The sequence below is a fragment of the Phyllostomus hastatus genome, unplaced genomic scaffold, assembly GCF_019186645.2.
Source record: "Phyllostomus hastatus isolate PE091 unplaced genomic scaffold, TTU_PhHast_1.1 phas_scaffold_345, whole genome shotgun sequence".
Classification (NCBI taxonomy): Eukaryota; Metazoa; Chordata; class Mammalia; order Chiroptera; family Phyllostomidae; genus Phyllostomus; species Phyllostomus hastatus.
This window is the reverse complement of record NW_025334024.1, coordinates 4,665,702-4,691,383: the sequence shown is the minus strand read 5'-3', so window position 1 is coordinate 4,691,383 and position 25,682 is coordinate 4,665,702. Positions and strand designations below refer to the sequence as shown.

General features: G+C 50.9%; 1 protein-coding gene across 1 annotated transcript; it reads left to right on the top strand.

Moving 5' to 3' along the window:
• Positions 1-56: 56 nt before the first annotated feature.
• Positions 57-23,099, top strand: WFDC1 (WAP four-disulfide core domain 1). The gene is made up of 8 exons (XM_045818780.1): positions 57-178; positions 364-554; positions 10,117-10,300; positions 14,073-14,156; positions 15,113-15,253; positions 19,862-19,903; positions 21,068-21,140; positions 22,666-23,099. The coding sequence occupies exons 2-7, from the start codon at positions 432-434 to the stop codon at positions 21,124-21,126; spliced, it is 633 nt and encodes a 210-aa protein (XP_045674736.1). The 5' UTR covers positions 57-178; positions 364-431; the 3' UTR covers positions 21,127-21,140; positions 22,666-23,099.
• Positions 23,100-25,682: the final 2,583 nt, after the last annotated feature.

The following is a 25,682-nucleotide window of genomic DNA, read 5'->3' as shown; positions in this document are numbered from 1 at the left end:
CCCCCACCCACCGCAGCCCTCCCAGCTGTGCAGCCAGCATACCTCCTCTGGAACAGACCGCCCCAGCCTGCAAGCAAGGAAGTGCTCATTATCCCAGTGTGACAGGACCGCTCCCAGCCACGTCTCCAAGCAAGCCGGAGGTGCCTCCTCCTGCTGCCGACCAGCTGACCACTGCCTGGTTGGAATCTCTGGGGCCAGATGTTAATAGGGCAAACTAAAAATAGCCAGGGGGGCCGGCCACCCCTGAGGGTGGGGTTGGAGGTGGGGGTGTGTGCTGGGCATGGACACATGATCCAAGGGACCCTGTTGAACGGAGCTAAGACAGGCTAGCAGAGTATGCACACTTCTGCTCCCCCTTCACAGGACCCACCTGGGGAGAGGGCCCTTCTTGTCTGAACATCTGGGAAGAAACCCCTTCTACCAGCTGCAGGATGGGCAGCAGCAGAAGGAAGGTCATCTGGATTCTGTGCTTTCTGCCGCTTCTCCTTGAAGCTACTTCTGCCAAGAATATCTGGAAACGGGCATTGCATTCAAGGCTGCCTAAGAAGTCCCACGTAAGTGCCGTGAGTGCTGTGCTGGGGAGGGTGGGAAAAGATGAGCTGTCCCTGGATACTGTACGTTCTGTAAGCAACCCCCACTTACAGGCAGGGGCGGGTGTCTTTCTTTATCTGTGAGTGTCAAAGTCGGGTGGTGCGCAGCTAGAACTCATGCCTTCGAAGGACTCCTTGTCTGCAAGCAGAGAAGCAAAGAGAACACCAAACATGTGCAAGGGGACTGGGAAGTGCTTTTGCCTCCCAGAGTGTACTTTCTTCTGACAAAAGAGCACTTGAGTCTTGGACTCAGAACTGAGTGCTTTGTCTCAACAGTCAATAACCCAAGGTTTCTGAAATGTAACTATGCATTCATGCAGTTCCTTTCTTATTCAGTAAGCTTTTACGGGGCACTGTTCTGGGCCAGGCACTGTGGCGGGTCCAGAGGGTACAAGATGGAGACACCAGCTCCCACCCCGGAGGGGGGCACAGTGGAGCGGGAGAGGCAGCCAGGCGATAGGTGAGGGCAGTGCAAAGGGCTGGCCTCTGTCAGCCAGTGCCTGCCACCGGATGCCTAGTTTGAGCTCTGGCTCTGCTGCGCACAAGCTATGGGATGTCAGGCCAGGCGTTTGGCCTCTTGAAGTGCCAGTGACCTCATCTGCTCATTTGAAAACCACAGAATGATATGTTTCCTTCAATAAGTGTGTTTGATCGCCACTGTTTACCAGGCACTGTCTGTGGGGACACAGACGTCAGATCCCTGTCTTCAGGAATTCACGTCATGGTCGGAGAGGCAGAGAACAAGTGAGAAATAAAAGGAAAACCTAGTGTGTTTGGTGACAAGTACTGACAAGAAAAATAAAGCAGGAAGGGGCCTGGAGGAGAGGGCAGGAGTAGGGAGGACCGTGCCCCTGCCCCAGGAGCACGGAGGCATAGAAGGGTCAAGGAGATAACACCAGCACTCTCTGCACATGTGTGGGCATTAAATGACCATATGCATGAGGTTCTTAGTGCATGGCAAGTGGTCAGTGCATCTGGATGATGCTTAATTAAGTAATTGTGAAGTCGGGATGCTTGCCTCCCCAGGTGGAACAGAGATTCCTCAGGGAACAGCCTGATTCTGTCTCATTTAGCACAGTGTTCCTGGTGCCTTGCCAGGTACCTGTCATTAAGTTGGCATCCAGTGCATTGTTGTGAGGAAATTATGGGCAAATGCAATGGAAGCACAGAAGAACCTGTGCTGCTCTGCCCTGGGGGAGTCAGGGAGAGTTTTCCAGGGTTGGAGGCATTTAACCTGGGGCTTTGGAGGATGAATAGGAGTTTGCCAGATAGAGACATGGAAGAGGGGCTGTTTAATGAACACAGGCATGGCGGAGTGCATGAAACTGCACTGAGGCTAATGTCATTCTCCAGGGCTCACATTGTACAGGTCAGGCAGGAGGCCATTGAAAGTGGAAAAGAGTAGTAGTGAGTAAAACAATGGAAGGGTGTTTAGAGCAGGGAGAGCTCATGTGAGATGGTATAGTCACAGAAGGCTTCCTGGAGGAGGAGAGACCCTAGCCAGAATGGCATTCCTGGAACTTCTTCCTGGAACTCCATGTGGACTAAGGAGTGGAGGCAGAAACGGTGCATCTCGGAGCCCCTGGGGCGGGGGGGCTGTGCTCACTACAGGAGAGGACTTGTGTGTGCAAGGTGGGGGAGAGGCCTTCTCGGGTTTGACTGCCCCATTCTCTTTGCTGGCCCAACAGGACGATTTTGTCCTCCCAGGCATTTAGCACTTGGGACCATGAAGAGATTTCCAACACATCATCTGGTCTTAAGTCTACCTTGTCCCAGGGTGTCAGGTGTCACAGGAGCAGACACTGCAACATCTCACTGGGAGGAATGTCGAGGCTGGGGGTGGCAGCTGGGGACAATGAGCACAGGGGATGGGGGCAGTCTCTTTAAAAACACAGGCCTGGGTGGGCTTCAGAAGCTGAATTGTTCCTAGCCACCCTCTGTCAAATGCAAGTACTTCCAGTGTGCCCCTCGCTGGGCTGGAACTCTTCCTGGTTATTGACAGCATCGGTGTCCCTCCCAGTGCTGAGACCAGGAGGGATTTGTGCCAAGAACCTGCCTCAGAGAAAGACCCTGGGGAAAGACAGGCTGCTGACTTGTGGCTCAGAGGATAAGGAGGCCGAGCAGGGGGCCAGGGCCCAAGAATTCATCTCAGCAGCATCTCTGAGGAGCTGTGCATCCTTGGGCTACTTGCCACCCTCTCTGGGCCTCGGGTTGTTACCTGGGAAGTGAAGGCAGAGGACCAAATGGCTTCCAGGGCCCTTTCAGTTCTGACTCTAACTTCCCTGCGAATGTTCAGCAGGGAATCTAGGAGTCCTAGGAAGCGGGCCCTACACCCTCAAAGACGGGACTTTCTCATGTGGCACCCACAGCCCCCACCCCAAGCTGAGTCAGAGCCCTGGGCCCTTGAGGGTTGTGGGGCAAGTCAGGGTGGGGTGAGGCCAGGGGTCCAGTAACTCGCTGAAGCCGGAGAGGACCCACTCAGAAAGTTAAATGGAGCCCTCAGTAAAATTAAATCATATAAATATGTAAATGTGATTCAAATTTTAAAAAGGAATTACTCATTAGAACTGTTTTACTCCGTACTTATTTCACTCTTCTCTCAAGATTACTTATGTTGGTGGTGTCTGGGTGGTGGAAATAGTAGTTATTGAGGAGCTACTGCATCTCCTTATTCTGCACCCTCCCGTTGGTAGCTGGAAACCAGCCACAGTGGGAGCTTCAGCCCACGAACACTGGCAAAGGCAGTACCTGAGAGCTGGTGGTCAACAGTGACCACCCCTTGGCCGTCCTCTTTCCCAAAGCCCCGCCCCTCGGCAGAGTGGGCAGCAGGCCCTGAGGAACTCCCTGAATGCCCGTACGTTACAGCCCGGGGACTCAGAGACAGTGCCAGAGAGCACAACACTGCCTTCAGTTCCCACGGGACCCCTATGGGAGGCTTGTAATGAGAAGGCTTCTCCTCTCTGAGCCTCAGTTTCCTCATCTGCAGCATTGCAGCGACTGCTCTGCAGTCCGGTGAGAAGCCCATGGAGAGCCTGCAGCTCCGTGCCTGGCAGAGAGCCACCCTCTCCACATCTGCACTGTTTAAAACAAAGCAAAAAGCAGAACCAAATATTTACGAGGCTAGATAAGACAGAAGCGAATGTTTGTAAATAGCCCAGTGACCTTCCCTGGGAGCTCAGGGTCAGTTGTGGGGAGCTGGAGTTTGGGTCTTCTCTTTCCTGGCATTCAGTGAAACTCACAAGAACAAGTCTTCCCTGAGCAGATCCTGTGCACCAGGCCAAGAGCTCTCAGGACCCTCTCAGGACCCTCTCAGCACCCTCTCAGCACATCTGCCAGATGGGGCCCATTGCCACTGCCATGTCAGCCTGGGGGCCGCATGGCCCAACGATCCCGGCACGTTGCTGTGGCCGTGGGTCTGTTTTGCCCTCTAAGCTCCCATCCAGGGCCACGGGAAGTGTCTGTGCAGTTTGCACGCTACCCGGAGGTGCCTGCCCAGCAGAGGGGACAGTGAAGAGCTGCAGCAGCCAGGATCACAGGGAACGTCCTGCTCACGCATGTAGTCCGCCCAGAGCTGAGTCTTTTGGTGAGCACGACAGCCTGCAGGAGCTGGCAGCCCATGCAAAACTGGCGTTCCTCCGCCGCCCTTGTTATTTCTGTGCGCTCAAGTGCCTCTCTTTTATTTTGTGTGAGGTTGCAAGAGTGGGAGAGGCGATGGCCTGGAGCTAAACACACGTCCCCTCCAATCTCCTCATTTCCTGAGTCCCAACAGCTCCACCTTGGTCCTTGCAGTGCCGGTTCACGTTTAGATTTCGCTTAAACGTTTTCATAACATCCTCACTTCTCCTTCATAGCATTTAACTCCATTATCATTATCTCCATGATTTGTTTCTTTACTGTGGTTTTAGTTTTTCATGAGCTACTTTTGCAGATGACAAAAAAATTACTTTGCTTTATCTGTGTGATGTTTGGTGTCTGTCACTTGTCAAGGAGCCGAGGCACGTGAAGGCAACGACGATGTCATCTGGTTCAGCTCAGCTCTCCTTGTACCCAGCCCAGTGCCTGGCACGTAGTCAGCCTGGGAACTATGCTTTCCCCATTAAATGAGTGAATAAAACCTTCCAGAACTGGGTAGAAGGGACCAGAAATTCTAGAAGACTTCCAGGAGCATAGCTGTGCTCATTGGACCCCAGTCAAAGAATTGGTGGTCTGCAGCCCTGCTCCCGGCTTGCACTGCTGCGGGGCTGTCACCAGTGTGAGACCCCAGTTTTGAGCTCCTCTCAGAGGAAGTCCCATTAGCCGTGCACCAAATTCTGCCCTCAGAGCCCAGTGTGAGGTCCCAGGGCATCAGGAAATGGCATTCATCAATGCACACTGACCTCTGTGTCCTCTGCTCTTGGGAGAGACATATTTTTAGAGCTTTGACGTCCAAATTCCGAAGGAAGAGCGATTAATGCTTAGAGGAAAATTGGCTTTCTTCCTGCACTGAGCAAACAAATCCTGGGGTCCACTTTTATTGGTCTGATTGTTAAGTTGCTGGAACATTCCAAAGACGGGGAAAGTTTTGCTAGCAGGATGAATGGGGTGGGGAGGGCTGAGGGAGAGACTTGGGTACACTGAGAGAGGTCTGGAGATTGGATTCTTTCTCCTTAAATGGAAACTGCTTCAATTGTTTTCCTGATTATGAAAATGATGTTTATTGTAAAAGAAATTCAGACAGACTGTTATAAGTAAGGAAAAATAATTTAAATTCTTCCTCGAAGACATAGCTCTGTTGACATTTTGGGGTATGTCTGCCTAGATGTATTTATGAAGCATCCCCACACTTTTTTCCACACACACAGTGTTTTTTCTTGAAATTTTATTCGTATTGTCTAAAGAATTTTTTTATTAAGATAAAATTCACATAGCCATTTTAGAGTGAACAATTCAGTGGCATTTAGTGCTTTCCCAGTATTGCACAACCACCACCTCTATCGAGTTCCAAGACACTTCTCGCATCCCAGAGGAAACCCCAGACCCATGAAGCAATCGCTCCCCACCCCCCACCCCCCAGCCCCTGGTCACCACTCCTCTGCTTTCTGTCTCTTCAGATGTGTCTAGTCAGAACATTGCATGTAAGTGGAGTCATACAGTATGTGGAATTGTGTCTGGTTTATTCTTACTGTTTTATACCTTATGTTTTTCATGGAGCAATATATGGTGAATATGTGTCCCCTTTTCGAAAGCTCCTATGGTGTTCCAGGCTACAGGTGTGCTGTTATTTATTAGCCCGGCTTCCTTCGGTTAGACATCAGGCTGTTTGCTTCAGTGGAATCAGACTCGGACTAGCAGAATTGGGCTTCCTACCGAAGGGGCCAGAACTGACACTTTCCTAACCTGCTCACCTAATAGCAGCAGAAGGGCTTTGCAAATCTACAGAGACCTCCAAGGCTCTCTCCCCAAGGAGCAGAGAACAGCCACCAGGCCGATACATAACCTTGAGAGGGTCATTTTTGTCCAAGCAAGGCGCGCAGCGCTGGGAAGCTCCTGTCTGAGCAGCGCCGTAGGTGAATGTCCAGCAGCTGCCTGGAAACAGAGCTGCCCTACAAGCCCTGAGCAGGTGTGGGAATAGCAGATGAAAGTCATGGGTTGCTCGGGGTTTTTCGTGAAGGGTGTTGTCAGACTGGAGTGAGCTGCCTCATTCTCAGAGGGATTTGATCTGTTCTTATTTTCTTTTTGACTGAATGGCGGTGGAGGCGTGGGCTGGCTAGGGCTGCAGAGAGTGTCGGTGCCCAGGACACGGTGGGGACAAAACCAAGGGCCTAAAGACAGCATGTTGTAGGGGATGAAAAACTTGAAACTGACGAGTCTGTCAAACACGGTGTTCCCACGGTAACCAGGCGTTTGAAGATAAAGGCCTGAACCATGAGGGTATCTGGATGAGAGACACAGCCCTGCAAAGCCCAGCTGTGGGACTAGTCTTATCGTGTCCCAGGGACCTCAGCGAGGCCAGAACACTGGACAGCAATGAGCAAGGGGGAGAGTGGTGGGAGGGAGGACAGACATGGAGGGGTTGGGGCAGCTCAGATTTGATCTGCAGGCCAAGGATTTTGGCCTTTAACCCTTGGACACCCACCCTCCCCCATGGTCTGGGAAGCCATCCAGGGTGATCTACTTGTTTCTTTGACAAAAGTCCATTCTTTCACCCTGACCAGTGTGGCTCAGGTGGTTGGGTGTTGTCCCACAGAGCAAAAAGTCACTGGTTGGACTCCCAGTCAGGGCTCACGCCTGGGTTTTGGGTTTGGTCCCTGGTGGGCGTGTCTAAGAGGCAGCCAGTCGATATTTCTCTCAGGTGCATCAATGTTTCTTTCCCTCTCTTTCTCCCTCCTTTCTCCTCTCTCTAAATATAAGGAAATAAAATCTTTTTAAAAAGTCCATTCTTGCTCGGAACTCCAGGACACATCCTTCGTTTAGGACCTTCTTTGCATACCACCTTGCAGGACTCGGACTGTTTTCTGAAACCTTCCACGCTTTCATCTGTGCCCCTCAGGGAAAGCAGTGCTTCATCACCGGCTACCACCTACCGCTGCCAGGGCACCAGCTAAGTAACTCAGGGAGATTTGACTTCCAAGGCGCTTGTCGCTTTTGTTCTTTTCCAATTCTGAGAAACAATGAACTCTCCTCTCCCGGGGGAGCAGCGGCACACCTACAATCAGTCTCTCTACACGCGTCCTGTCGGGGTGCCATTAGGCACTCACTGCACGGAGGCTTCGGAAGAGGGTGAAAAGCCTTTCACTTCTGATCTCCAGGTTTCGTTAAATTTCATAAACGAGGCTTGGTGTACAAGCAGGCCAGGCGGAAAAGCCAGCCACCTTCTCCCGACCACGCACGGGCATTCCCATCACCCTCCGAAGGAGGCCAGGGCAGCTGCCACATTCAATCAGGACTGAAACGCTGGGGCCCCAACGTGAGTCCAATGTCGTTAATTCTGAAGAAAATGAACAGGAGCTAATGATGTAGGATTATGTCCTCTGCTTGCAGTTTGGGAGTTATTCATGGCGGCACTTGGAGTCAGGGAGACCAGACGGATCAGGGGACAGTGAACAGGCTGAACCAGGGCTCTGAAATTCTGTGCTCCCATCTGCCCCTTGTTTGGGGGAAGAACCACCAAGCTCTGGAAACTTTCCTTTTCTTATCTGCAAATGATGGATTTGTGTTCGTTTGTACTTTTCACAAATTAAACGGCCTATGGAAGGGAGAAAAAATAAGTTTTCTGCATGAAGCTGGGGTGGGGGCCAGGAGACCCACCCCGCCTAGACTGTTCTCCTCCCTACTTGCTCATAGCTTTCTTTCCTCTCTTGCCCTCCCTCTGATCCCTTGCTGGAGGATGGGGCGGTCCCTTGGAGGAAGTTTTAAAACCCAAAGTCCTAGGGATTGCACCAGTTCTGAGAGGCGCCCGCTGGGGACCTATTCTCGGTGATCTCACGCCCTCTACAGGGCTTTGGGAGCAGCGCACGGAGTTTGCAGCCACCGCAATAGCTGCTCGGGAAGGGTGTTCAAGCATTCTTGAACTTCCCTCTTTATAGTTAAGAATAGATGGCATATGCCATTTTGTATCTTGCCTTTTCCTTTTTTTCCCTAACATATCATGTGCTTTTCCTGTCATTACAAATTCTTTGTAAGTACTTCTGCAGCTTTAAAAAATATTTGTCTTCTTGAAATTGAAAAAAGTGTGAATGGCAAAAACATATATATTGTGTATACACACACACTTTATATATGTATGTGTGTATATACAATACACACATACACATGAGTATCTTTTGTGATAGTTATGTATATAAAACAAAATAGTGAACAATGAGGAGAAACCTCCCTTGGCTTGACAACCTAATTCCTTTTTTTCACACCTAATTCTTGCCTCCAAAAGCAAGGATTGTGCATTCTCATATAGTTTCTTGTGTTCTCATATCTGCTTCCAAAAAATATCCTAGACCCATACAAATATATCCGTATTATATATGTGTATATGTATATTTGAAAATGTAGTTCGGTGCATAGCAAACAAATTGTTCTTTACCTTAATTTCTTCACAAACCTCAGTATCTTGGTGATCTTTCATCAGCAGTTTCAGGGCAAGTTTTGATGGCTACATACTACTCCAGTCTGCAGACTGGCATTATTTATTTGAAATGAGTGTAGGGGGGACAGGGGTTGTAGATAGGAATTTATTTATTTATTCATTTTCCATAAATTACTTTATTGTTGTTCAATTACAGTTGTCTGCATTTTCTCCCCACCCCAGCCAAACCCACCTCCCTCCCTTGCTTCCACTCTCACCCTTGGTTTTGTCCATGTGTCCTTTACAGTAGTTCCTGAAAACCCTTTTCCCCACTGTCCCCTCCCCCCTCCCTTCTGGCTGTTGTTAGATTGTTCTTAATTTCAATGTCTCTGGTTATATTTTGTTTGCTTTTTTCTTTTGTTGTAAACAGGAACTTAGATAGCAGGAGCTGTTTAGCTGTAGGCCAGGAGGCAGGGCAAGCCGGGGTGTTTCTTCCCAAAGGGTCTGTTCTATACCCAACTGTGTGTGTGCCTGTGTGTGCACGCACAGGGTTGTGTGAGACCCGCCCCCCACACACCCCACTTTCAGATCCAGAAGCAGAACACTGTTCCCGGCATAGGTGCGATTTGGTGTCAGAGGGACCTGGAGGGGGTTGCCTGCTGTGACACACTCTCCCAGTCTCCCCTCTGACATGCTTATGTTATTGGTCATGTGCCTGTATGTTCTGTATGTTAAGTGCTGTGTCTCATTAACTTTTTTGGAAACATAATATCAAAAGCTCAAAAAATTGTGTGTAGAGCTCCATGAATCTGCACAAAGTGAATCAGCAAGAAGCAGAAGAGGGCCAGCCCCCAGAGACCCCCCACCCCTCCCAGTCACACCCCCAAGTGGCCACTGTTCTCGCTTCTCTCACCAGACAACAGTTTTGCCTCTTTTTGAACTAAAAATATAAACAGACTGTGTGTTCTCTTGTGAGCTGTGGGGGGAGGTTTTGCTCAATATTGTGTTTGTGAGATTTATCCAAGTTGTGCAAATTTATCCATTCTATGTATGATTTGTAAATTCTCAAAGCTTCCGTATGGATTATAAGATTTATATATATATAGAAATACATGTGTATGCACACATGCACATTATATATACATACAGGCACACATCTATAGCCTGTTATATATGTATAAAACATTTGTGATATGTATGTGTATATATCAGGATATACGCTTAACACAAAAACCGTTCACGTTTCGTTTATTATTTTTGCTGTCGATGGGCTTGCAGTCATTTAAGTTGGGGGCCATCGCAAAGAGAAACATCTGTTGATCCTCGGAGCAGCCGGCTGAGGCTGCTTCTGTTGCATTTACTGGAAGGCTCAGAGACCCAGCAACTTGCCCTCCTTTCAAAGCTGCAAGCAGCGCTGGCACCCAGCGCGGGTCCCGCGGGCTGTGGCCTCTGGGGGGCGCCATTGACGCTGCCCTCTCTCCGCAGGCCCAGGAAGAGGAAGGGCCGGGGCAGTCGGCCGAGGACAGCTGCCCGCCGCCCCCGCGCTCGCTGCCCCCTGGGGCCTGTCAGGTGGCGCGCTGCCGGGCCGACTTAGAGTGCTCGGTGGACCAACGCTGCTGCTACAATGGCTGCGCCTACACCTGCCTGGAGGTGGTGCCGCCCCCGCCAGGTAGGCACTGCAGGGGCCAGGGCAATGGGGCGGTGGCGAGCGTGGCTGGACCCGAGAGTGGCTAGACCCCGGTGAAGTGGCCTGCACTGCCCAAAGGAGGTACAGCTGGAAGAAACGCAGATGGGCTTAACATTGGGCCACCTGGACCGGTCCACCTGTGAAATGGAAAATTTTGGCTCATTGAGCAAGCGTCCCGTTGGATGTACTCAAGGCCACTGTCCTCAGAGAACTCTAGTCTAGAAAAAGTGCACTCCCCTCTTGTGAAGATGAGGGAGATGTCTCATAAAAACCCAGATTTCTGGCTGTTCTTAAAATATTGGATGGTGTTCCCTGGGCCACCTTCTGCTGGAGCCACACGTGCCCCTTGATGGCAGCCGTGCTCCCCGGTTCTCCACCGACCCCACCAGGTTTCCTTCACGTGTGACACCTGGCCCTGGGGGCATTTGAGATGGAAACCTGGGACCTTCTCAGTCCAGACAGGGGGTGCCCAGAGAGGCAGGGGGCCGCAGACTGCTGGGTTCAAATCTGCCATCTAGCTGGTCACCTCCTTAGGTCCCCCACCTGTAAAACGACTGTAATGAGAATGTGCAGCTCACGCGAGTCTGAGCATACGGAAGTGCTAAGGCCCCGTCTGGGCTGGGGGCAGATAATCACATGTGTAATCTGAATGCGAATCCCTTTGGGAGAAACAGTTCTCAGGGATTCATCTTTGAAAGGAGAAAGTTTAGATCCCTCTGGAGAGGAGTTTAGGAAGGGACGGAAAGGAGTCCTTGGGGAGCACTGCGTGGTGCAGGGCTGGGCGGGGGCGGGGGCTGGACAGCTACCTCCTTCTGGGTGGAGCAAAAGTGTCCCTCAGTAGTTCGGATAAGGGCAGCAAAGTTTCCTCCTCCTCAGTTCTGCCCGGGCTGAGCCTTAGACAATAACAGCCTGTGTGGACCATACCTGAGGTTTCCAAGGGCCTTAATCACCAGGGTAGCTCTGCAAATGTGGCCGCAACCCCTCCTTCTGAGGCCAAAGTAAGAGCGGCCACACTTTGTTTTCTTTGGAGTGAGGTCACAGCGATGACAGGGGACTCAGCACCCTTAATGCTGTTCATAATTACAGTCTCTCGTGCCTTTGAGCTCTGTCTCTTGTTCAGAGACTGGGCGGGTATTCCCTGCCCAGAGACTCCTACAAGGCCCTGAAAGACAGCACACTGCCCCCTCCTGGTGGAGGAAATGCATAACGGTGTTTCCCTCCAGGGTGCAAGTGAGAAAGTGGCCCCTTCCTCTGGACTGCCTGCCACAGGGCTCGGGAACTCTAGCCTCACTCACCGCCTAGGCCAGAGGCTTTTGAGCTGTGTACGAGCTATGCAACCGTCCATGACATTCCCAGTGGCCTTTCCACATATCACCTCGTTTTCTGCTCACACAGTCCAGTGGGTGAAGAGACTGTTATCAGCCCTATTTGACAGTTCGACATTGAAGCTCAGAGAAGCTGTGTCACTTGCCCAGCATTACACAGCAGACAGAGTTAGAGTTTCCATCCAGTCTTCCTTAGGCCCCAAGTGCAGGGATGTGGGTCCGAGCTCCAGCACCTGGGCCCATATGTGGGGTCCCTCACTGCCTAAACCTCCTTCCCCCAGACACCCGCACAGCCCACTTCCTCATCTCCTTCCGGTCTTTGTCCACAGGTGGTCACTTCCTCAGGGAAGAGCTCCCTCTCAAAATGGCAGTCCCTCCTCCAGCCATTCCTTACCCCCTTGCCCTGCCTAAGTTTTCTTTGCAGCCCAGTCTGGAATATTGTTTTATTTGTTTGAGGACTGCTTCCCACCCTTGAAGGTCAGCCCCATAAGGAGAATTTGGTCTATTTCATTCACTCCTGTATCCCCACCACGTAAAACAGTCTCTAGACCCCTGAAAGCAATTCAATGAATCAATGATTTGTAAAATAATGACTAGATTTCACTGGCCAGCAGGAAGAGCCATTAGTTATAATAACAACTGTATTAATAATATTTAACACAAGGTTTCTCACCCCCGGCACTCTTGGCATTTGCGGATAGTAATTCTAATTGAGGTGGTGGTGGGGTGGGGGGGCCGACCCAGGCACCCTAGGGTGTTTAACAGCCTTCCTGGCCTCTACTCACGTGTTGCCAGTACTTCCCACACCCTGCACTGTGGCAACCAAAAATATCTCTAGACTTTGCTAAATGTTCCACGGAGGACAAAACTGCTTCGAGGTGAGAACCAGAGGGTTTGAAATATACCAGGCCCTGTTCTAAGAGGCTCACACACGCTGCTGCATTCCCACCAGGCACAAAGACTATTGTCAGAAGCAAATCTTGACATAAGGAGGCGGGTGTGGGGAGTTGGTTTAGCAGAAGATCCCAGGAAGTTCTAGGGAAGGAAAGAGAGGTGAGATCACGGGCTTCTAGGCCTTTAAGAGTCTGCAAATTGATAGGAGGCCTTCACCAAGTTTCAGGATTCCAAAAAGTAGAGCAAAATTCGTACAGCTCCCTGCCGCTCAGAAGCCTTTGACCGATGCAAAGAATACAAGGAGCACTGATACACTTGCTACTGAAAACATTTTTTATCGTGTGTGGGAAGGAAGGAAAACCCAGAAGATGAATAACAGTGGCTGCGGAATCTCGTCATGTCATCCCTCTGGTCTGGAAACTGGAAACTGTTGACTCGTTCCTCTGTTGTTTCGATCCCCACTCTGTGAGCCATCATCTCGCGTTCTTTTGAAGAAAAAGCTGACCAGCACTTCCCCCGATGTGCGTCCTGTTCTTTCAAAGAGCCCGACAGCACGCGCACCTCTTTATTGTTGCCCCTTTCTGATTCAGACTAGAGCAGGGGCTGCAAACGGCTGTAATTTTAGACCAGTTTTAGTTGATCTCCGAAGTGTTTAAAATTTTTAAATTTGTTGCCAACGTGTAAAAACTAGAATATTTATATTTGTTAAAATACAGATTTATAGTTTATAACGCAAGTCCGCTCTGGACACAGCAGGAATGGCTGGCCAGAGCGGACCAGCAGCTGAGCATCCGGGGCAGAAACACCCTGAGGTTTGCCATACCTGTTGGTCCTGCCTGGCCCGTTTTTCTCCTTCCGGTTACCTGTCCACCTCTGGGGGCATTCGGGCTTTCAACCCCTGCTTTGGGTTTTTGAAGACCTTTCAGTCTACTGAGTGGGTCACTCTTCTGGTTAAAAATGTATTGGTTATAGAACAAGCTGTGCTCCTGTGACAAAACGACCCATAAACCCAGACATCCAAGCTACTGAGCATTTATTTCTCCCTCAGTTAATAGGCCAGACGTAGGAAGATGGTCCATGGCAGCCAGGTGGCTCTGATCCACAGTCGTGCAGGGACCTGGGTTCCCTCCATCCTGTCCCTCAACATGGTCAGAGTGGTTCCCAGCCTGGAAGAGGGAGAGAGAGTGCACACGTGAGAAGAGAAAACCAGCATCAATGCAAAAACAAGTCCAGAAGTTACATCATCACTTCTGCTCACATACCATTAGCCAGAACTCAGTCACATGGACACACCTAGTTACAAGTGAGGCTGGGAAATGTAGTCTCCAGCTTGGCCACCCAGTGGCCAGTCAGAACTCAAAGGTCTATTACTAAAAGAAAGGGCAAATGTATGCTGGGGAATGAGGTGTTTCTCCCCCAGGGAGACTCTGTGTTTTGCCATGAAATGTGGGCTCTCCCATTCCCAGAGGCTGGGGCTGGGGCACTTCTCAGACCCCTGAGGAGGGCCTCACTTTAACCATGTATTATTTTGTTAGTTGTAGATTGGCTGGTGGAGCCGAAACCCCTGTGGCTTGGTGGCAATGGCTGGCTCCTGGATGGCCCTAAGGAGGTGTCTCAAGGTACCCACAGGATAAGCCCAGACCTGGCGCCAGGGCCAGGATCCCTCCTTCTCGGGCTGCCACCGGAATACCAATAACGGGGCTACTCCTGCTCCAGCTGGCTGACTGTCCCCAAGCACTCAGACCTCTTGGGTCTTCCCGCACCCCAATGGAGAAGGGCGATGGTGGGGCTTGACTGTCCCTGGGAAGGGGGACTCCTTCCTGGTAGAGAATTGAGAGGGAGGGGGCCTGGGCCGGGTTAGATTCCTAAAATTGTAATAAGGGGTTTGCTGCTTCCTGATGAGGAGACCTCCTCCTCCGGGTGGGAGGAGATCAGTCCCTGAAAGGTACCACGTGCCAGCCCGGGGCCTTGAGAGCTGTAAGGGTTCAAGTGCATACACTTGCGTATGTGTAGCCGTGCTTGTGATTCTGCATACTTCTGTGTGTGAGACTATGTGCAGCTGTGCAAGAAACTGTGTGGCCATGTATATCTGAATATTTGTGCAACTGTGTTCATGTGTGTGGAACTGTAAGTGTGAATGTGTATGTGTGAAGGATTTGTGCACATGTGAACCTGTGTGTGGGTGGCTGTATGTGTAGTGTATATATATGTGTGTGTTAGGAGTTGTGGGGTCGTGAAAATATATGTGTGAGCCTGTGTGTGTGTCAGGAATTTTGTGTGTGAATGTGTGTACATAAGTGACTGTACACATGAATATGTGTTTCAGGGCGCGTGAGTGAACACATATGTATGCACGATGCTATTCATGAAAGGGCATGTTTGGAATCACATAACTTTGGACTGCTCTGTGCATGCTCATGTATGAGCATACATGCATGGGCACATACGACACTGAGTGAGACCCAAGGCACAGCCCGGAGTGGGGGGGCACAAATGAGAGGTTGCCCCTCTGGCTAATGTGCACGCATGTCTCAAGGAGGGCGCCCCTGAGACCCGGACTGTGTCCTTCCCACAGTAGAGCCCTGCAGCACCACAGCAGACGGCGTGGAGCCACTCCTCTGTCCCACAGGCTACGAGTGCCACATTGTGTTACCGGGTGACAGGGCCAAGGGCATCCCCAACCACGGGCACTGTGTCAAGCAGCGCCAGCAAGCAGGTGAGTGTGGGTGTCCAAACCCTGTTCCTGGCCCCTGGCGCAGCCTCACTCTCCTGTAACCCCCTGCATGTTTCAGAGAAAACCACCAGCCCCTGCACCTGGACGAGGGCTCCTCCTGCCCTCCTACTGCCCTGCTCTACTTTCAGATCTCCCACCCTTCCCCTCACCTGCTCATGGCGCTGGCCTTCAACCCCAGCTCTGCCGCCTTCTAGATGGCTGACCTTGGGGTCAAGTGCTTCAGTCTCTGAGCTGCAGGTTCCTTCTCTGTAAGATGGGGCCACTTGTTGCAGTTATGGGGGTTCATTTAAATCATGCATGCAGAGGCCTGAGTAAATATTTGATATGTTAACCTTCATTCCTGCTAGGACCATCCTATGTGACTTAATTAGTCTTTGTCTCTGGGGAAGAAGGCAATAAATGGATCGGCGAGGGGCCTGGATAGCATCACTCTAGTTTGCACAATTTTCCCGAGAAGGGCGAGGGCATCAGCAAGGAAGAGCAAGGACTGATAATAGTCCCTGCAACCCACGTGCGCCTTACGTACACAAGACCTAAGGTTGAGTGGTTTGGTGTGAATTTGGAAGAAATGTGCAGCAAGCAAAGCATCTGGAACTTCAGGGAGATGTAAGGTAGCTTATCAAAGGTGAACTGCTTGGGACTTTGAATCCACATGCTCTGGGACCCCCATCCCTGTGTCTGCATCTCTGAGCTCGCAGACAGCACCCTCGGTCACATAGGGTCCATTACAGTGACCCTATTGGCCGAAAGAGCACATCAGAGTGCCTGGTCTGCCAAAGCTTTTTTTTTTTCTGACTTGAGAATTTATTTCTCTGAAGTGTTTCAAGAAAGACATATACATTAACTCTGTTACACCTTTATAACATTATCATTGCAAATAATACAATTATGAGGTATTAGAATTGTCTTGAGAATCCTGATCCCTGGAATTCTGAGGTTTGAAAAATAATTGCCTACGAAAGGGTGTGAACCAGTTAGGCAGAATTGTGATTTCTCCTACATTCCAATCTGTGGTTTGGGGCTATGAGCGGGTTCTCCGACCAGACAGCCTGGACTGCAGCGGCCCCTCGGCCCCTCACTGCCACGTGTCTCAAATGGGACCTTCCCAGTCCCCATTCCCCTTATTTGTAAAATGGGCTTGTAATGGTCAAGCTGCTGTGCCTGTCACTTCACAAGAGCAGAGCAGAATCTTTGACACCAAATCAAGCCTCAGGTGGGCGGGGCTTGCGGTCTGGCTGGTGCAAAGTCCCGAGGGCAGCTGGGCTGGTAGAAGTGCGCAGGAGAGAGGGGCAAACAGCCTTTACCAGAAGAGAGCTGCAGGTGTGTCAGGAGCCCTTGGGACTGAAGTGTCATTTTTGTAGCAGAAAATGCCTGGAACTTCTTTGCCTTTCTTGTCTCCTGATCTAGCTTAGTTATATGAGGCCCGCTTCATGGATGGAGATAATAAGCAAAGAGATCAGTTAAATGACGCCTGCTGTGGATGGGGTGCCTCAGAGGTACTGCCTTTAGGCTTTGTCACAAGCCTGTAAGAAGGAAAGTATAACCAGAAGGCAGTGTCACAGTCAAAAGTACAGGCACAGAACCACTGAAAGGGGTTCAAATCCTACGGCTTTCTTCCCTGGTGTCTTTGGGCAGGCAGCTTAACCTTTCTTATTTATTCATCTCAGTTTATTCATCTGTAAAAGGAGCTGGTGATGGTCATGGTAGTAACTGCTGCATGGGGTAGTTACAAGGCTTGAAAGAGAGAGCACTTGTAAGGCACTTAGAGCAGTGCTTGACACATAATAGGTCCTCAGGGAACACACGCTGCTCTCTCTCTGTCTCACAGAAAGGGGGGCATGATTTTAAGACCTGGCCCAGAGGGTGCACACAGTTAGCAGGGAGCAGAGTGGGATTTTCGAGCCTGTCCACCTGCTCCAAAGCCCGTGTTTGTGTGTGTGTGTGTGTGTGTGTGTGTGTGTGTGTGTGTGTTCGCCCCTCTCACAGGAACATCTGGGCCTTGCAGACAGAATGTAAATGACATTTCTAGTCTTGGCCCCAGGCCTGGGGGCTGTCACTCAGCAAGAGTTGTTGGTACTTATAGGGAGTTCGGAAATACCCTGAATTCCAACGGCTTCTTGAAACAAAGGTCTCGGGGAGGAGTGGGGCACTCTTGACCTGGGTAAACCAGGAAGAGGCCTTTTCTCTAAGTGTTTTTTAAACCACACACTTTAAGTAATTTTAGACAAACAGAAAAGTGAAAAGCATACAGGGTGGGGCAAAAGTAGGTTTACAGTTGTTCCTATGGGAAATAAGGCATTAATACATTAATAATGATGCAAGACTGAACTCGGTCTCACGTACTCACACCTGGAAACCTACTCTGGCTCACCCTCTAGTGCCTCGGACCCTCCACCCCATTCACCAATTGTTAAAATATTGCCACATTTGCTTTATCACTGTTTCCCTCTCCCCACCCCACCCCCATTCTCACTCCATATAAAGCCCCACGTTTATTTCTGAGGACTGTTTGAGCATCAGTTGCGGATCTTGTGCCCACACCTAAGATGCCAGTCTCCTCTGAGAGGTGACTTCCAGAGCGGGCTGATGCCCATGTAGGTTTCGCAGCCCGTCAGCCTGGAGCCCGGCTTCCGAGGGGCCGAGTCTTTCTCTGAGGAGAGTGAACACTGACCTGTGCAGTCAGCCTGACCTTTTGGAGAGCAGGGGCAGGGAACCGGTGCATTTTTCCGAGGGGTTCAAGTCACTCAGAGGCTGAGCAGCCAAGGCTGAGATGTGGGAGGTGGGGCCCCATGCTCACCTCTGACAAGTGACGTGGCCGTCTGTGTCATGAGAAGAATAAAGGAAGATTACATAGCCTTGAGCTGGCGTTATGGGCTGAAACTCACCCCCAAGGAGAGGGGGGGAGCGGGAATATTTCAGTCTCCGGCCTGGAAAAAAATGCTAAAACTTGGCCTGTTGCCCCCTTGGCCTCCGCCGCCTTGTGCAGTGAGCGTCAGTGCTGGTCCTGGACGCCCGGGTGACATTTAGGGTGGCTCCAGAACAAAAGGAAGCAACATGCCCAGCTGTGCACAGGGTGATTTTTAATTGAGATATAACTGACATATAACACAATACGAGTTCAGGTGCATAAATGTGATTGTTTAACCCTGCAGCTACCAAGCAAGGCCAATGTACTGACGGGGAGGAGTGAGTGACCCGACGTAGGCATTGCTGCATGAGACATCGTGTTCTGGCCAGATTCTGCTCTCCCGCAAATGTTCTAGTGCTGGGGAGCGGGGAGGGGCTGAGCGAAGAGGTGGGGTTAATGACAATCAACAGGGAGAAGAAATTGAGACATATGAAATCACCAAGAGTCGACCACTTTTTAGACACAAAAATGGCAATTTCCTACGGTTCCTCTTAATATTTGTGTACATGTGTGGTGAATGAGATTATTTGTTTTAATCCTCACAATATCTTAAGAGATACTGACTTTTTGTCCACTTCCAGATGAAAAAATTAAGGAATCAGCAAAGCAGTTGAGGGAAGATTCATTCTCCAGTTACTTGTTGTTTGCAGTGACGACATGGCTGCATAACTTTTGAAAGGACTCTCTCCCCAAAATACCCTTGATTGATGTGACTCAGTTGGTTGGGTGGCATCCTGCAAAGGGAAAGATTGCTGGTTTGATTCCCTGGTAGGACATGTGCCTGGGTTGTAGGTTCGGTCCCCAGCCGGGGCAACTGATAGATGTGTCTCAATGTTTCTCTCTCATGTTGATTTTACTCTCCCGCTCTTTCCCCCTCCCTTCCCTTCTCTCTTAAAAATAAAAGCCTTTTACTCCCCATGTGAACATATTTTGTAATGGCATTTGCTGAACGATATGCTGAAATTGTTTCCAGTTCATCTGAGAATATAGTAGATCCCGAACTGTTTGGTCTCAGGACCCCTTCATGCTAAAAAGATATTGAGGACCCCATAGAGCTCTTCTGTGTGTGGCTGTGATATTTACCATATTAGAAACTAAAGCTGAGACACTAAAATATTTATATATTAATTCATCAAAATGACAATGATAAATTCATTATGTAGTAAACAGAAATAGCATTTTTCTTAAAAATAACTATTTTTCAATACAAAAAAAAATAGTGAGAAGAGTGGTATGGTGTCACATTTTTATAATTCTGTGAATGAATTAAGAGGAGAGAACTGGATTCTCTCACCTGCTTCTGTGTTGGATCGGCTGTGATATCAAAGTCATGGAGCCTCTGGGAAAAGTCTACTGTAACTCTTGATAGAATGAGAATGACAAACACAAACATCCCTGGCTGATGTAGCTCAGTGGATTGAGTGTGGCTTGTGAACCAAAGGTTTGCCAGTTCAATTCCCAGTCAGGGCACATGCCTGGGTTGCAGGCCAGGTCCCCAGTAGGGGTCACGTGAGAGGCAACCACACATTGATGTTTCTCTGTCTCCCTTCCCTTCTCTCTAAAAATAAATAAATAAAATCTTTTTTAAAAAAGGAAAGAAAGAAAAACAAATAATTCTTTAGTTTGGGCCTTATAAAATTCCTGAAAGGCATTTAATCCTCTCTCTCTTTGTTTTTTCCCAGAAAAGCCATTCCTAAACCACAGAGATAAGAAAGAACATCCAGGTAAGAGATGAAAACATTCTTTCTTTACACAGAGTCCTAAAAAGGACATCGAGCATTTCTTGGGTGAAAAAGAAAAATAAAATCTCATGGACAACTGTGAGAACGGTACTGTGAAGCCGCTAAGGGACGTGGCCGCACTCTCCCTGGCCGCCTCTGTGCCACCAGATGGCACGCCGGGGTCGAGGTGGTGGGGTGCCGAGACGCTCCTGTTGTGAGACTCTCTCCTCCTACCTGGGCAGCCCTCCGAGTGGCACCTGGCAGGACAGGGGCCATTTTGGGCTACAGGCTGGGAGGTTGGGGGGCATCTAGTCAGGTGGCTGAGACGGGGACTGAGGCAGCAGCTCAGGGGTGTCTCATTGGAGACGAAACAGAGACTAGACTTGGTGCCTAATGTGGAAGCCCTGCTGTCTGACAGCGGGCCAGGGAGGTGCGCAGCGAGAGGAGGACGCAGCAAACATGGATTCGTGCCAGACCTCAGAGTCTGAGGCTGGAGATGTTTAAGTCCCTCCTACTTTCATTCACAGAATTTAAAAATAGGGCTGCACCGTCATCTCACTCAATTATCCGTTGATCCAACCACCCAGTAATTCAATCATCCATTCATTTAATAACTTACCCAATTATGCATCCACCCATCTATCCATCCATTCATTCATCCATGTATTCATTCAATAATTCATTTAATCATTCGATCCATCTATCATGTCTTGATTAAACATTTATCAAGCATTCCGTGCTTCTTCATTCTTCATTCTATTCCTCATCCTGTGCTGGAGGTTAGGGCTACATCTGTGAACCTGGCAGACCCATTCCCCGCCATCATGTAGTTAATATCAAACAGCAAATTCAAACAATAAGCCCCCATGGCTTTTTAGCAACAGCAAGTGTGAGAATCCTGAGGTTGGAAGCAACTAAGCCATCCCTGCAGGTAGTGTGTCTAGCAAGTGAGGGGGAGAGGCCAGGAGGTGAAGCCAGAACTGTGGGCAGGGCCAGAACCCAGAAATGGTGGAGCATGGTAAGAGGAGGGGAGAGACCGTGGGTAGGGGCTGGGCGACCTCACTTGTGGGAGAAGGGGAGACAGGGCCAGGCTAAGGTGTTTGGACTTAGCAGTAGCTGGTGAGTCTTTGAGCACCTGCCCCCAGCGCAGCCCCGTTCTCCTTGCAGAGGGCAACTACAAGATCGTGGGGGAGCATGGAAAAGGACAACGGAGGCACGTACAATAAAGCAGTGACAGCAGGTAAGTGGGAGGAGCGCTGCATCAACGGCAAGGGTGACTTGTGCAGCCAGGCATCCTGGGTATCTTTAATCAAGGAGCAGACCGGTGGGAGGCTGAGAGGGGGCCTTTACCTGTAGGCCACATTTTAAACTCCCTTGTAAATTCAGAGTGAATGTTGGAGCCCTTTCTGTGATGTCAGAAGTGGAAGTTTCTATACCCACTAGACCTAAATCCAAAGACTTGACTAGGTCACAACTTACCTTCCCATCTCCTTCCCATTCCTTTGTCCCAATGCATCCATGAAAGGGCAGACAAGTCGTCCACTCTCCCACGAAGTCTGTCCCCCCCTCTGTCACATGACACTACTGAGCACCAGCTCGGTGATAGGTACGTGCCAGGCACTCAGATGCTCAGCAGTCATCCACGGCATCTACAGCAAGCCCGAGTTGTGCTGGGGGCAAGGCAGTGAATAGAGCAGACAGGGGTCCTGCTGCCATGGGGTTTGCATATCCTACGTCCTTTAGTAGAAGACCAAACAAGGCAACAGGTAAGCCAGCCAGGAAGTGACCGAGTGCAGCGAGAACTGTGAAGGGAACAGCAGGTGATGCGGTGCCCGGTAACCGCATGGGCCGGGAGCTGAGTCAGATGGAGGTCACAGGAGGCTGGGGTGAGGGGTTGACATCTGAGCCAGGATCTGAGATGAGGAGGTGCTGCCGTCGGAAGACCTGGAGAACAGGCACACAGGCAACAGGAGCCGGACTAAGAGACCTCCTGGTGCGGGAGTTGTCTTGGCTTGGAGGAACCGCAGGGAAGCCACTGTGGTGGGAACAGAAGGGTGGCTGGGGAGGCCGGCACCCGAAGAGGTTGTGGGTGAGGCACGGGCTCTGCTCTCAGATGCTCTCCAAGGTGAGGTGCAAGCAGGTGGACAGAAAGGCTGTAGGATTGCAGCAACTGCAGGGGTCTTCGCAGGTAAAACCAAATTCCCACCCTCCCCTGTGAAAGCTGAAAGTCAACCCTTGGGGAACCAAAGCCCTTGAAAGCAAGGCCAGGATGCCCTTAATGAGCTAACATCAGATTTCAGATTCTAGAATATTCAGGTGTGAGACCTCCTGAAAAATGGAGGGCCAGTGGGGATTGATGGCAGCATATGGCTATTACCTGCTGATGACAGGGACAGTCCTTACAGTGGGTCTGAGCCATCACAGGATTGTGCTGGGGGCCCATGGGAGGCAGTGCAGGATGGCTTTTAGGAGCTGGCCAGACCTGGCTTTAAGTTCTTGCTCCCCTACCATGTGACATAGGCAAATGACTCAACTCCCCAGCCTCAGTTTCCTCACCTATAAAGTGGAAACGATGGGAGGGATTTGTTAGGAACTAAATAAGATGGTGCCCGTCGAGACTTTGCAGTGAGTTAAGAATTTAGTCTTAGCAGAAACTGGCGTCTTTCTGGTGCCTGGTGGGGCGGGGGAAGGGGTGACACAGCAGTGTGGCTCCCTGTCCTGCCCAGGCAGGGCTCATAGTCATCTCTTCTCCACTTCCCTCTCAGCTGATCTGCAAGAACGTTCCTCACATGCTTCCGAGACTTGAAAACAGTTGTTGAAAATGCTTTCACCAGCTCAGCAGAGCACGACCCTAGAGATGCCATTGGACAGGACACCTGGCGCCCAACCCCAGGGCGGCTGGGTGACTTTGTGGAAGCCACCGGCCATCGTTGGGTCTTGTTTCATCATCGAGGAAATGCCCAGGGTCTCCTGGGACCCTGCAGCTCTGCAGATGAGACCCTGGGAAGAAGCCACTGCCTGGCGAGCAAGTCCAGAGCTCCTTCCTAACCCGGAGTTCCATGTCTGGTTATTTACAGCTTTGTTATTTATAGGTCTGACCATGGGAGGCGTCTACCCATCCCTCCCAGAGCCTCAAAATATACCCATACTCTCAAAATGTATTCGCTCCTTATAAAATAAAAATGAACTTACCCATTCACGTGTGACTCGTCGTTTTTACCACCTGATGATCTTCAATCGGGTGTGCTGAAGCCGCTGACTCTTGAGGGTGAAAGGGAGGGTGGGCGATGCTGGGGTCTCAGCTCAGCTCTGCTTCCCGGCCCCCTGTGAACTGTTTTCGTTCAGAGCCCTCAGAAGCAGACCCTGGGAGGAGGGCGTAGCGAGAGTCAAGTACTGGGACAGTCCCTGGGAGAGACTGGCAGCAGGCGGAGAAGTGGGACAGGAGGGGAGAGGGTCAGACAAGGTGAGGTGCCAAGGTTCTGCAGAGGGTAGCTTTGGTGCCAACCCCAGGGTGGGATGGGAGTCCTAGAGGCAGCCTGAGTCCCACCAGGGCCAGCCCCAGGGGCAGGAGCCTGTGCGGTCACCCAGAAGGGCTCTGTGCTTGATACAATGAGATTCTCAGCAGCTGTGGAGGAAGTCAGCGGCCTGCACGTTCACTCTGCAAATGGCCTGTATGGTCGTCCCATTGGGCAGAAGGGGCGCCAGGTATGTCTCAGGCTTCTGGCATCCTCCGTGCTGGGGAAGGGCTGCCCTCGGGGAGGGCTGTCGGTGCCGGGGCGGCCCATCTCCTGCACACCTGCCTAGGTTTGTGGGGGAACCGCCTCAATCCCCCCCATAGCCCGCTTTCAAAAAGGGCCATGGTGACTGGTATTCATTAACTGTTTGGCAGGATTCCAGCTTTTCAATTTCAAATGTGGAGACAGCACCTGAGCACCCATATTTTAAAAACAAGCACTCTCCCGTCCGCTGTGCCCCGCACCTCCCCCCAACCATGCGCACACTCTTCCCCACACCGTCCACACTCTCTGGGAAGGCACGCCAAGCCCGGTTTAAAGCGGACGTCGGCGGCCCTGTGTGCGCGCCACTTCTGAGCGTCAGTGCGCTCACACTGCTCGGGAAGTCTTACTGTTTTCTTTGTGGAACATGAGTCACAGGGGATTCCTGTAAAAGGTGCATAAAGTGGGCATCTGTCACCATGCCCGGGGGAGGCTTTGTCCTTCAGAGAGTGGGCTTTATGTCTGTTCATTCCACGCACCAGCCGCACTGTGGAATTTGTGCCTGTAATTTCAGTGGGGTCAAGGCTTGGGTGACCCATGAAATGCCCAGTGCCCCACATGTCCTTGGAGGGTCAATCTCACTGGTCTAGAAGGGACCTGGGTCTGGAGTTGGCTGTAGCTCCTGGCCGAGAGTGGGTTCTAACAAGTAGCAAGGCTCACCAGGGCTGAGGCCCACGGGTTTGAGGGACTGCCCCCGCCATGGCTGGCCACGCACAGTGGACACATTTACAGCCAGCAGAGACCTGAGTGTGCCCTGCCCTCCCCATGGGGGTCTAAGTTGAGAAAACCGAGTGAGTGTCAGAAATCTGAAAGGACTCACCCAAAGTCACATGGCCAATAAGTGCTGGGGTCGGGATTCCAGCCAGGTCCGTCCTACCCGCAGCTCGGGCTGCAGAGACCCAGCTATTCTGCTAGCTCTGGCCCATCGAAGCACATCCCTCAGGTCACTGACGCCTGGGAGGGGACACTGCTAGTGTGCCGTCCTGCATACGGCTCTGGGGACCAGGCTAAGCTCGCCCCCACTTCTGTGGGCTGCCCCTGAGATGGGGCAGGGAGAGCAGAGACTGCTCAACCTGGGTTCCAGTCCTGAGCAAGGTGCTTACCTTGTCTGAGCCTCAGTTTTCTCCTCTGTGAAATGGGTATGATAAGAGTAGCTGCCTTTCCCTAGCTGGCGTAGCTCAGTGGATTGAGCATGGCGGGCTGCGAACCAAAGCGTCACAGATTCGATTCCCAGTCAGGGTACATGCCTGGGTTGCAGGCCATGACCCCCAGCAACTGCACATTGATGTTTCTCTCTCTCTCTCTTTCTCCCTCCCTTCCCTCTCTAAAAATAAATAAATAAAATCTTAAAAAAAGTGTAGCTGCCTTTCAGAGTTGCTGGGGAGGATTATGTGAGATGATAGAAATATGGTAGGTACTCAGTGCGCATAGGTATAATTCATTGTCATCATTATCTTGGCACAAGCGTCTTCTGGGGGCACAGCTGCCCCGGCTGAGAACCTCTGGGTGAAGCCTAAGTAATTTCTATAACTCCATCCATTAGTAAGTTCCACGGAACATTTTTCTCTTAGGTTCAGGGCAGTTAATCAACATTCCCACTCATCACCTAGTCATTTCTGCATTCATACCTTCATTCTGTCAATCATTTACCAAGCACTAACCACCTTTTCTTGGTGCATCCATCCGAGGTGCACACTTTTCACTGCCCACACCCCTGGAGCTGGGACGGGCCAGTCACGCCAGCAGGAGGCAGTGTCGGCGCCTGCCCAGGAGCCCGTTGACAAGCACAGGCTGGGCGTAAGCAACTGGGTGGCAGCTTCCAGGAACAGCAGGGGAACCGTCTTCCTGGACATCCTGTATTGACAGAGCCCCCGGGGATTCAGAAAAACTCGGACACCAGCGCCTCTGCATGGAAAGTGACTTGGATCCAAAAGTGACAACCTAGGAAATACCTCCTTATCCCACTCATTTCACAGATGTTGTCTTTTGATGTATGTGCAGAACGG